Raw genomic sequence first — 13263 nt, 5'->3', positions numbered from 1 at the left:
CTCGTGACCACTCTCTCCGGGAGTCTGTGGATTGCCGGATTAAGGAGGCACGACTGGAGGAGAACCTGTCTGCAACTAGTGACGCCCGGGGCAATCTCGCAGCTGCCCGAGAACATTCCAGGTCCCTCCAGATAGAGCTACACACCGTGCTGGAGGCCCTCAAAAGGGCTAATGGGAGGACAGCTGAGGCGGAGGATCAACGTGACGAAGCAATAAAGCAGCTGTCCTCCTTTGAGGGGGTCCAGCGGGAAAAGGTGGAGGCCCTGAGTCAGAGGGATGAGGCTCGGCACCAGCACGAGCTGCTGAAGGCGGATTTTGATGCCGTGCTGGCACAGAAAGAAGAAGCCCAGTCTCGGGTGGTGGTCCTCGAGCAGGAGCTGGCCAAGCAGGCAGATAAAGAGAAGGATTTGGCCCTGGTAGTAGAGACAGCTAAACTTCAAAATCAGCACCTCTGCTAAGAGGTCGAGATTCTCAAGAAGAGATGCGCAGCCTTGCTTGAGGATGCCAAGCTAGCTGAGGATAAGGTCCAGCTGGAGTGCGAGGAGCTGTTGAGGGAGTATAAAGAGTCGGCTGAGCTGAAAGAGGAAATCCAGCAGGCCTATGAAGCTTATCTCAAGAATTACAAAGAGTCCACTGAGTTGAAGGCTGAGATAGCTGAGGCTTGTGAGAGGTGACTTGCGGAGTTCCGAAGCTTTGATGAAATGAAAACTGCCATATGGAATAAGGGCTTCCGCATGTTCGTCTCTGGGTATAATCGAGGTCTGAGGACCGCTAGATATAACCCCTCCACTCCTTTAGCCGAACACCGAGGTGCTGAAGAAGACTCTGATGGAGAGGAGGTACTTTATGGGGAGGATGACAGACCTCTATCCAAAGGAGCTTCTCGCACTGCAGCTGGGCCTCCTGAGGCAGAACCCAAGCTGGGGAATGACGATGCTGGGCCTCAGGGGCAGGAGATCGTGCCTTTTGTAGGCACTGGAGGGTCTGAGCAGGAGAATGCTGGGCCTCCCATAAACAGCAATGTAAACAATGTAAATATAGATAACGTAGATGATAGTGCTCCTAGGCATGTAAGTCCTTTAAGGACGGTTTTCCCTCCATCCCGTGTAGATAATTAGAATAGGCTGTAAGATACTTTTCTTTTAATGAAAATTTATTTTTGTCTCTTACTTTATATTCATACCTGAGTTATTTCCTATCTTGTGTTTATGCTTGAATTGTTTTTGCCTTTGTCTATTTTTTAATACTCTACCGAGCTATCTAAACTATTACAAGCATAATTTGTTCAAATTTTTTCAGAATGAAATACTCAAACTATTCCCCGTAATTCATAAGGAATTGAGCACACAGTCCCTTACCGCTTGCTTTTGAGCTAGCCAGGGTTGAAGACTTAGCCCAAGACTTGGCTTCTGCCTTGTAAATTTCTTTAATTTCACCGGGGCCTTCTCACCTGTAGGCCTTTTTTCGAGCTGGATTTACCATAAGGATAAGACTCTGAGCTGTGTTCCTTTACGGGTTTAGACCTCATTAGGTCCTCAGCCTGAGCTCGGTTTTTTAACAGTTGACCAGTCGTCCTCAATTTTCTTTTCATTACTTCATGCATATGATCTCAGGCGTATAGCCTTTGTATAATCAAAGTAAAATGGATCATGTACCTTTTAAGGGGATAAACAGGGCTGGCCTTCTTAGTTTCAGTTCTGTTCCGACAGAATTTGAGGCTGAGGCCTTATCTTCTCACGCCATTGGACTTTTTCTTAATTTATAGGAGGTGTGTTTTCTTCAGTTTGATCTTTGAGCTTTCTGAGCTCGGCTTTCTTTTGCTTGGTTTTCCTAGTTCGTGTTTTCAGGTCAGTACTTTTGGCCTCTTGTTGCCTTTGTCTTCTTAGTTCGGCTTTCCGCACTGGGAGATCTTGGGGATCCCAGTCTTGTTATGCCAGGAGATCTTGGGGATCCTGGTATTCTACCTCCCTGAGGTCTCGATGTCTCAGTTCGGTTACTTGTAGCTCCGGGAGATCTTGGGAATCCCAGTCTTGTTATGCCAGGAGATCTTGGGGATCATGGTATTCTACCTCCCTGAGGTCTCGATGTCTCTGTTCGGTTACTTGTAGCTCTGGGAGATCTTGGGGATCCCGGTCTTCTACCTCCCTGAGGTCTCTATGTCTCAGTTCGGTTTATGGTAGTGCCGGGAGATCTTGGGGATCCCGGTCTTCCACCTCCCTGAGGTCTCTATGTCTCAGTTTGGTATTGGTGCCGGGAGATCTTGGGGATCCCGGTCTTCTACCTCCCTGAGGTCTTTATGTCTCAGTTCGGTTTATGGTGGTGCCGGGGGATCTTGGGGATCCCGGTCTTCCACCTCCCTGAGGTCTCTATGTCTCAGTTTGGTCAAGGGTTCGAGTAGTGGGGGAGGCGACCTAATTTCCAAAGGGAAATTTGGGCCAAATCCACTTGGGGAAGGATGCGATGCGAGAACCCAAGGGGACAAATCCTGCCAGGAACCCGTGAGGGTGAATGGATGTTAAGAGCTGTTCACGACGCCAGTGGAAAGCCCGAGGTGGCAAGAGGCCAGGCGAGGGATAGCCCTGGGCCGTGAACGGTAACAGTGCCGGGGATCACGTCCGGGCTGTTACAGTCTGGATGGTCCTCTCTGATTGTCCGTCCGTCTGTGGATGGAAAGCAGTGCTAAAATTCAACCTGGTACCCATAGCGTTCTGCAGACTCCGCTAAAATCTGGAGGTGAACTGGGGCCCTCGATCAGATACTATTGAAACATGAACCCCATGCAGCCTGACAACCTCATCAACATACACCTGCGCCAACTTGTCCACAGAATAGGCACTCCTGACAGGGATGAAGTGAGCAGATTTGGTCAGTCTGTCCACAATCACCCATATGGAGTCCAATCTGTTGGACGCCGCCGGTAGCCCCACCACGAAGTCCATAGCTATATTATCCCATTTCCACTCTGGAATAGGTAGTGGGTTAAGCATTGCAGCCGGCTTCTGATGTTCCAGCTTCACCCTCTGACATATTTCGCAGGCTGACACAAACTGTGCCACTTCCCTCTTCATAGCTGGCCACCAATACACTCTCTTCAGATCTTGATACATTTTGGTGGCTCCAGGGTGAACACTGTATCTTGCATTATGAGTTTCCCTCATAATGTCTCCTTTTAGGCTTACGTCATCTGGTACACACAATCTATTCCCATAGCGGATGATCCCCTTGTCATCAAACCTGTATTCTTCATTCTTGCCTGACTGAATAGTCCTGGCAATTTTCACTAACTCTGGGTCCTCATGCTGTTTCTGAGCCACCTGCTCCAGAAACACAGGTGTCACTCTTATCTGGGCTATCAAAGTACCTGTACCAGACAACTCCAACTGTAGACCTTCATTGATGAGCTTGAAGAACTCCCTCACTACTGGCCTCCTCTCTGCTGAAATATGGGACAAACTGCCAAGTGATTTCCGGCTTAAGGCGTCTGCCATAACATTTGCCTTACCCGGATGGTACTGAATCTTGCAATCATAGTCACTAAGCAGTTCTACCCATCTTCTCTGCCTCATATTCAGCTCCCTTTGACTCAAGATGTACTACAGGCTTTTATGATCTGTGAAGATCTCACATTTAACCCCATAAAGGTAGTGCCTCCACATCTTGAGTGCAAAGATTACCGCTGCCATCTCTAGGTCATGTGTAGGGTAATTCAACTCGTGCTTCTTTAGCTGCCTAGAAGCATAAGCAATCACCCTTTCATTCTGCATTAGCACACAACCCAGCCCCACACGAGACGCATCACAATAGACTGAGAAGTCTTCATTACTCGATGGCAGAGCTAACACTGGTGCTGAAGTCAACCTCTCACATAGTTCTTAAACCACTCTCGGGCCTTCTTGCATTTTAGTGTGAACCCAGCCATCTGAATGGCTCTACTGTCATCAGCTCTTATCTCATCTGTAATTGTCTTGACCCTCTCAAGGTATACAAACGGGTCATCACCGATTTCAAACTGGGGAGCACCCAGCTTCATGTAATCGGTCATCTTGACCTTGCTCCCCCCAGATGAGCTAGGATTAGGCATTTGGATTTCTGGGACAGTAGGTGCTGCTGGTGGTGGAGGAGGTGCAGCATCCCCTGGGGTAGGGTTTGCTGTACCTGGATAGAATGATGGGGGTGGGTACATAGGGTACTGTGGGTATGGTGGGTAGAAAGGTGGGTATGGCATGTGAGAGTGATAAGGGTTATAGCTGGGGTAATCCGATGTACCTCCCATCGAATACCCGAGATTTTGAGAAAAGGGTGGGTACTGGGGTGGCTAAACAAATCCCGAGGCCTGAGTGCCTCCTTGGGACTCTCCCATACCCTCCTCCGACATACTCACTCCAAGACTGCCATCCCTCCTCTGATCTACATCCATATCATCCCCCACATCCTCTGACATTCCTCCTTGCACTGTTCCCCTCACTGATCTGCTTCTACCCAGATCCAAAGACCTTCTAGGGTCTCTTACTGCTCTTTCTCTGCTGGACCTACTTGACATTGCCCTAGGCAATGCAGGAGGACGGGCATCAGTGCCCTCGTCCTGGGGTGGTACTCCAGTCAATCGTGCAGATCGACGAGTTTCTCTCATCCTGTTTTCTGAAAAACAGTACACATCACATAGAAAATTAGCATCAAATGGTTCATGTGCAAACACATGAACCCGCATCACATATCATAGCATAACATTAATGCACATGCATATAATCATGGCATTTCACATCATCATTCAAGATAGGACTCTACATCCTATCCTAGTGGACATGATCTTCTTATTGTGCTTGACCTTCTATGACCTCTATGAGCCCGACACTCTAGGTCCGACCATATTAACCTAGGGCTCTGATACCATTCTGTAACGACCCGAAAACCGGACAGTTACCGGCGCTAGGATCCAGATCAGCATAAGGCCGCCGGGACCCGTAGCAAGCCTAACATACATCCTGTAAACCTGTTTAATCCCATGCATGATCAACACATACAAAAAAATTTGAACTTGTCTTTTCATCCATTCGTTCTTTCAATCATTCACCAAACTCAACCTGTGCATGCACTATACATAAACATAGTCATAAACATTAACTCCTCTTTGGAGTCTCAACAATGCTCCAATGGGGCACATAACATGTATCGAGTTTGGTTTACAATAAACATCATTAAACATCTAAGATCATGTACAAAAAGGGATAAACAACATACTATGGTCAAGCACAGCTCTAAACCTCCATAAGCATCATTACATAACATTTCTATACCATGCTTTTACATGACTGTACTAAACATAACGTATCAACATTTATCATGTCCACACTAGCTATTACATGACCATAACTTCATTACTCTTGCTGACCTCCTGGTCTACCCTGTACCTGCAAACCTAGGGGGTTAAAGGAGAGGGGTGAGCTATAAAGCCCAGTGAGCATAATAATGGAACATAATAATTAAACACATGATAACATGGAATGCATCACATCACAGCTAATCACATCAAGGATGAATTTGTCACCAATAGTACTCAACACATTCCAATAGTGCCAGGGGCATAGAATGGGCCTCGACCTGGTTTTTCCCTTATCATAACATACATAACATAACATTCCAATAATGCCAGGGGCGTAGAATGGGCCTCGACCTGGTCTTTCTCTTACTATAGTGCCAGGGGCGTAGAATGGGCCTCGACCTAGACTTCCATACCATACCATATCACATCATGTCATACCATACGAGGACTAAAGGATCATTCAACATTCATCCACATCATCAACATAATATGCAATGCAACATATTCGTGAATTCTAATACAAACATCCTATTATATCTCATGGCATTCATGATGCATGAATCATGCTAAAACTGATTTATTTATTTTTAAAGCATAAGGAGTTATTCCACTCACCTCTGGCTGAAGCTCTAAAGACTCTGAAGCAGCTATCTCACTGCTGAGGGCCTCGGTTCCTCAGGTCCAAACCTACACAGGTGGACTCAAATGAGGGACCAAACATCCATGAACATGACTCTAAAATACTCCCCAAAAACCCCCTAAAACACCTTAAAAGAATCATGGCAATCATGCAAAGGAGGGCTGGACAGGGCACTTTCGGCGGCAGGTTCGGCGGCCGAAAGGCCCTCCAGAGCCGAAACTCATGCACCTTCGGCGGCACTTTCGGCGGCCGAAGGTTCCCTCTAGAGACGAAACTCATGCATGTTCGGCGGCACCTTCGGCGGTCGAAACTCTCTTCCAGAGCCGAAAGTCCACTTTCGGGGGCAGGGTTCGGCAGCCAATACATGCTACCACAAGCAGGTTCGGCGGCCAAAAGAGCCTTCGGCTGCCGAACCTGGTTTCTCCCAAAGGGCAGAAACTTGGCTCCAACATGCACAAACGCCTCCCAACTCATTCAATCATGCATTTTCCTATTCTACAACATGCATACTCAAGCATACAAGCTCCTAGGGGCTTCAAACTATCCTAAACCCCATCTACAACATACCAAACATGCATAACCAACATACATTGTTCATAAACACACAGTAAATCCATAAACTCCATATAAACCTACACATGCATTTCTACCCCAAGAAACTTCATAAAACTTACTTAAAACATGAAAGGAACTATGGATCTACTCTTACCTCTTGTAGAACGAGAGGAGAGACGATCCAACTCGGAGATGGGAGAGATCCGCTCTTTGGTCTCCAAGTTTCCAAAACTTGCTCTTTTTGCTCAAATCTCTTCAAATCAACATAAAGCTTGTTAAAACATGAAAGATCGGAGGAAAAACATCAAAAATGAACCATAGGAGAGCATGAACTCACCGTGGACGAAAATGGGGAGAAAACTCGCCCGTTTCGGCCATGGAGCTCTTATATAGGGCTGGCAGACCACATTTCGGCAGCCGAACGTGCCCCCACATCTCATGCAAGATTTTCGGAAGCCTAACTTGCCCCCCTAAACCATCCAATGTTCGGCAGCCGAACTTGAGGTTCGGCGGCCGAACCTGAAAATGTCTCCTTGGTCTTTTTCATTTAAAACTCAATTTCCTTTTTGCTTAAAAACCTAAAATACATTAAAACATTTCATAAAAACATGGTTTTACCCTTCTATAGGTTTTCGACATCCGAGATTCCACCGGACGGTAGGAATTCCGATACCGGAGTCTAGCCGGGTATTACACTCTATCTCCCTAGCAGGTGGTAAACCTGGCAGCTCGTCTGGGAAGACATCTAAAAACTCTCTGACCACGGGCACTGAGGTGGGCTCTCTAACATGACTATCCAGCTCCCTCACATGAGCTAGAAAACCCTGACAACCCCTCCTGAGCAGCCTACGAGCCTGTAGGGCTAATATTAAACCTCTAGGTGTACCCCTCCTGTCTCTTCTGAAGATAACCTCTGACCCATCCTGACCTCTAAACCTGACTACCTTGTCTCTGTAGTCCAAGGTAGCACCATGGGTAGATAGCCAATCCATCCCTAGAATGACGTCAAAATTTGTCAAATCTAGAACCACAAGGTCGGCTGGAAGGCATCTACTCTCCACAAACACTGGACATAACCGGCAGACTGACTCTGCCACTGACGAGTCACACTTGGGTCCACTGACCCATAGGGGACACTCTAACCCAGAGACCATCAAACCCAACCTCTCGACGGCCCTCGGAGCAATGAAAGAATGAGATGCACCAGGGTCCATTAAGGCATAAACATCTGAGCAACCAATGATGAGATTACCTGCCACCACGGTGTTTGATGCATTTGCCTCCTGCTGTGTCATTGTGAAGATTCATGCTGGGGCTGATGGACCTTCACCTCTGAAACCCGCTGAAGAAGAGGTTGCCCCTCTCCCTCGGCCTCTGCCACTGGCCTGCGTCGCGACTGGAGCTGCTGATTGAGCCACACTACCAGAAGCTGTCTGCTGGGACTGTGCCATAAAAGCTGCTCTAGGACACTCCCGTGCCATGTGTCCCTCCTGCCCACATCTAAAGCAGGCTGTCGTCCCAAACCGACATACTCCCTTGTGCGGCTTCCCACACTTCATACATACTGCATTATCTGCACCTAAGCTCGAGCCACTTCCTAATCCCAAACCTGACTTGATCTTATTCCAGAACTTATTCTTCTTTGACTTTTTGGTGGTACTGCTCCACCTCTTGCTGCCTGAACTCGAAGAAGAAGGGTCTAACCTTCCCCCACCTGGGGTCTTGGAACCAGAAGGCTGTGCCACTGACTGTTTAACTTTTCCCTCGATGATTGCACTAGCCTCCATCCTCCGAGCCATATCCACTATGGCATGGAAACTCTCCCTCTCCACTGACTGGATCAAGGAGGAATACCTGGAATGAAGCCTCATGATATACCTCCTAGCCTTCTTCTGATCTGTGTTAAGATTTTGCCCAGCAAACAGCAACAGCTCCAAGAACCTATCTGTGTACTCATCTACACTCATCTCCTCCGTCTGCCTTAACTGCTCAAACTCGATCATCTTCAACTCCCTTGAACTATCAGGGAAAGCCCATCCAGCAAACTCATTAGCAAACTCCTCCCATGAAAGACTATCCACCCTCGGGTTCACATAATTTTTAAACCACTCTCGGGCCTTCTTGCACTTCAGTGTGAACCCAGCCATCTGAATGGCTCTACTGTCATCTGCCCCTAACTCATCTGTTATCATCTTGATTGTCCTGAGGTATTCGAACGGATCATTACCTGTTTCATACTTAGGAGCATCCAACTTCAAGTAGTCGGTCATCTTGACCTTGCTCCCTCCAGATGAGCTAGGTTTAGGTACTTGGGTTTCTGGGACCATGGGTTCTGCTACCCGGAGTAGGGTTTGTTGTACCTGGATAAAAGGATGGGGGTGGGTACATAGGGTACTGTGGGTATGGTGGGTAGAAAGGTGGGTATGGCATGTGAGAATGATAAGGGTTAAAACTGGGGTAATCCGATGTACCTCCCATCGAATACCCGAGGTTCTGTGAAAAGGGTGGGTATTGGGGTGGTTGAACAAACCCCGAGGCCTGAGTGCCTCCCTGAGACTCTCCCATGCCCTCTTCCGACATGCTCACACCAAGGCTGCCATCCCTCCTCTGATCCACATCCATATCTTCCCCCACATCTTCTGACATTCCACCTTGAACTGTTCCCCTTCTGCTCACATCAAAAGACCTTCTAGGGTCCCTTGACGTTCTCTCCCTGCTAGACCTGCAAGACATTGCCCTAGGCAATGCAGGAGGACGGGCATCTGTGCCCTCACTTTCTGGTGGGACTCCAGTCAATCGTGCAGATCGACGAGTTCCTCTCATCTTGCTTACTGAAAAAACAGCACACATCACATAAACATTAGCATCATATGGTTCATGTGGAAACACATGAACCCGCATCACATACATAGCATATCATCAATGCACATGCATAAAATCATGACATTTCACATCATCATTCAAGACAGGACTCTACATCCTATCCTAGTGGACATGATTTCCCTATTGTGCTTGACCTTCTAGAACATCTATGAGCCCGACACACTATATAGGTCCGACCATATGAACCTAGGGCTCTGATACCAATCTGTAATGACCCGAAAACCGGACTGCTACCGGCGCTAGGATCCAGATCGGCTTAAGGCCGCCAGGACACGTAGCAAGCCAAACATACATCCTGTATACCTGTTAAATCCCATACATGATCAAACATATACATAAAATATTAAACTTTCTCATTCATTTACCAAGCTTAACCTGTGCGTGCACAACTCATAAGCATAAAACCCCACATTGGAGCCCTCATTAAATGCTCCAATGGGGCAACATATCATACATAAAGCCTGATTTACATAAACATTGATAAAACATTTTATAGATCATGTACAAAGGGATTAACTAACATACTAGGGGTCAAGCACAACTCTAAACTTCAATAAATATCATTACATTACATTATTGTACTATACTTAACAATACATCATTCTCATGTCCACATCTAGCTATTACATAAAGCATGACTTCTTATTCTTGCTGACCTCCTGATTCTATCCCGTACCTACAACCTGGGGGATTAAGGGAATGGGGTGAGCTACTAGAGCCCAGTGAGCATAATAATAAAAACATTTAAAACATATGCTATCATGGAATGCATCACATCACAGACAAAACACATCAAGGATGAACTTGTCACCGATAGCCCACTACACATTCCAATAGTGCCAGGGGCGTAGAATGGGCCTCACTGGTCTTTCTCTTACATTAACATAACATAACATTCCAATATGCCAGGGGCGTAGAATGGGCCTCACTAGTCTTTCATACCGTATCATCACTATCTCATATCATATCATATCATAGTGCGGGCTAAAGGATCATCCAACATTCATCCACATCAACAACATAATATGCAATGCAACATATTCGTGAATTCTAATGCAAGCACCCTAATATATCTCATGGCATTCATGATGCGTGAATCATGCTAAAACTTTCATTATTTACTTTGAAACATAAAGAGTCATTCTACTCACCTCAGGCTAGCTCTGACAAGACACTGAAGCAGCTGTCTCACTGCTGGGGTCCTCGGTTCCTCGGGTCCGAACCTACACAGGTGGACTCAAATGAGGGACCAAACATACATGAACATGACTCTAAAATATTCCCCAAAAACCCCCTAAAACACCTTAAAACAATCATAGGAATCATGCAAAGGAAGGCTGAACAGGGCACTTTCGGCGGCAGGTTCGGCGGCCGAAAGTCCCTCCAGAGCCGAAACTCAGCCACTTTCGGCAGCACCTTCGGCGGCCGAAACTCCCTTCTAGAGCCGAAAGTCCACTTTCGGGGGCAGGGTTCGGCAGCCAAAAGCTGGCCTCCACAGGCAGGTTCGGCGGCCGAAAGTCCTTCGGCTGCCAAACCTGAGTTCTTCCAAAGGGCAGAACTCAGCCTCCACATGCACATTTTGCCTCCCAAACCATTGAAACATGCATTTACCTATTCTACAACAAGCATACTCAAGCAAATAAGCATTTAGGGGTCTCAAACTATCCTAAACCCCAACACAAACACAAAAGGCAACTCAAACAACATACATTACTCATAAACTCAACATTAACCCTAACATGCAATCAACTAACTTACACATGCATTTCTACCCCATAAACTTCATAAAACTTGTTTAAAACATACAAGAAAGGTAGGATCTAGGCTTACCTCTTGAAGATCGAGAGGAAAGACGATTCTAACTTAGAGATAGGAGAAATCTAGCTCTTTGGACCTCCAAGCTCCTTGGACCTCCAAGCTCCAAAACTTGCTCTAAGCTTCAAAAATCTTCAAAACCAAGTTAAAACTTGTTAAAACTCGAAAGATTTGAGGAAAATCATCAAAACCAACCATGGGAGAGCATGGACTCACCGTTGGCCTAAAATAGGGGAGAAAGCTCGCCATTTTCGGCCATGGGTCCTTTTATAGGTGGCTAGCCAGGCCACCTTCGGAAGCCGAAGGCGACTCCAAAACGCATGCATGTTCAGCGGCCGAACATGAGCCACATTCGGAAGCCTAACGTGCCCCCCTAAACTATCCCACGTTCGGCGGCCGAACTTGGAAATGCCTCCATGGTCTTTTCCATTCAAAATTCAGTTTCTTTCTTACTTAAAACCTTAAAATACATTAAAGCATTTTATGAAAACATGATTTTACCCTTCTAGAGGTTTCCGACATCCGAGATTCCACCGGACGGTAGGAATTCCGATACCGGAGTCTAGCCGGGTATTACAAATTCGATATACCCCTGGCTTGACCACCTTTGTTATTTTGAATGGGCCCTCCCAGGTTGGTGCCAACTTGCCTACTGCCATTCTTTTTCCTGTAGCTTCTAGGTTTCTCAGGGCCAGGTCTCCCACCTTCAGGCTTCCTTCCCTGACCCTTTGATTGTAATAATGGGCTGTTCTTTATTGATAAGCGGCAGTTCAAACTTGAGCTTCCTCCCTGACTTCCTCCAGGGCATCCAGATTGCTTCTTAATTTATCTTCGTTGGTGCTTTCACTGTGCCTCCAACAATCATATTGATGGTCCCACTGGACCCATCATTCACTGGTCTGGCTCCCATTCTCCTTGGTGCTTGGGCTGCCGGGTTAGGCTGAGGCCTCTGTTCCTTCGGTTTCTTCACGAAGTTCTTGAGGTGTCCTCTCTTTATCAGCCTCTTGATCTCAGCAATCAACTGGAAGCAGTTATTGGTATCATGGCCGTGTGTGCGGTGATACTGACAGTATTTGTCAGGATTTCGCTGATCTGCTTCGGTTCTCATAGGTTTAGGCCATTGTAGGAACTCCTTATCCTGGACGGCCATGAGCACTTCAGCTCTAGAGGCATTGAGTGAGGTTGACTTCTCTAGAACCCACGGAGGGAGTGGATTCTGTTCTGAGACCCGAGGAGGGAGGGGTCTTTGGTCCCTTCTCTCCCATGGTTGTCTGTAGGGTTCAGATTTCTTGCCGTGCTTCTTCTCGTGCCTCTTCGGCCTCCTTTCCTCCGGGGCTTTCCCTTTATCCGTCGCTCCCCTGGCAAATCTGCTTGTTACCAAGGCATCATCCTGCCTTATGTATTTCTCTGCCCTCTTCATCATCTCGGCTAGTGAGGTAGGGGGCTTCCTGCTCAATGAGCCAAAGAACTCGAGTGAGGTCGTCTCTTTCTGCATTGCCTCCACCGCTCTGCCCTCATCTAGCTCGGAAATCTGCAAGGCCTCCGTATTGAAACGGGCAACGTATTCCCTGAGCGATTCATCCCTTCTCTGCCTGACTGTCTCCAGATAACTTGTCTTTCTGTCTGCAGGCACCCCGGCAATGAACCGGCTGATGAAGTGAGTGGCCAGATCTCCAAAGCTTCTGATGCTTCCAGTCTCAAGACTGTTAAACCATGCCCGAGCTGGCCCCGTGAGTGTCATCGGGAACACTTTGCACATCAAGGCATCTGATAAAGTCTGCAGTTCCATGAAAGTTTTGTAGTTCAAGACGTGCTCCCGGGGGTTCCCAGCTCCGTCATATGCGGCCATAGGCGGCATCATAAATTTTTTAGGAACGATCTCCTGCTATACCCATGTCGAGAAGGATGAAGAGGTGGGCAGGAGAGTTTGATTTTGATCCTTCATCCCCAACTCGGCCAAGAGCTGCTCTCTCATCTTTTGCAGCTTTCAGTCTACATTCTCCTCCTCTTGCCTGGGTTTCCTCTCCCGGTGGTACTCCTCTTCCTCCGC

At 47.2% G+C, this 13263-nt stretch overlaps 1 protein-coding gene across 1 annotated transcript; it reads right to left on the bottom strand.

The window, feature by feature from the left end:
• Positions 1-11983: 11983 nt before the first annotated feature.
• Positions 11984-12954, bottom strand: LOC122723679. Its single transcript, XM_043956776.1, has 2 exons — positions 12236-12954; positions 11984-12059 (listed from the first exon to the last, which is right to left on the bottom strand). Exons 1-2 carry the CDS (start codon positions 12952-12954, stop codon positions 11984-11986), a joined length of 795 nt encoding a protein of 264 aa, XP_043812711.1.
• Between the last annotated feature and the right edge of the window lie 309 nt (positions 12955-13263).

The sequence above is a fragment of the Manihot esculenta genome, chromosome 5 (genome assembly GCF_001659605.2).
Source record: "Manihot esculenta cultivar AM560-2 chromosome 5, M.esculenta_v8, whole genome shotgun sequence".
NCBI lineage: Eukaryota > Viridiplantae > Streptophyta > Magnoliopsida > Malpighiales > Euphorbiaceae > Manihot > Manihot esculenta.
Note: the sequence above shows the minus strand (reverse complement) of the source record. Positions and strands in the feature narration are given on the sequence as shown.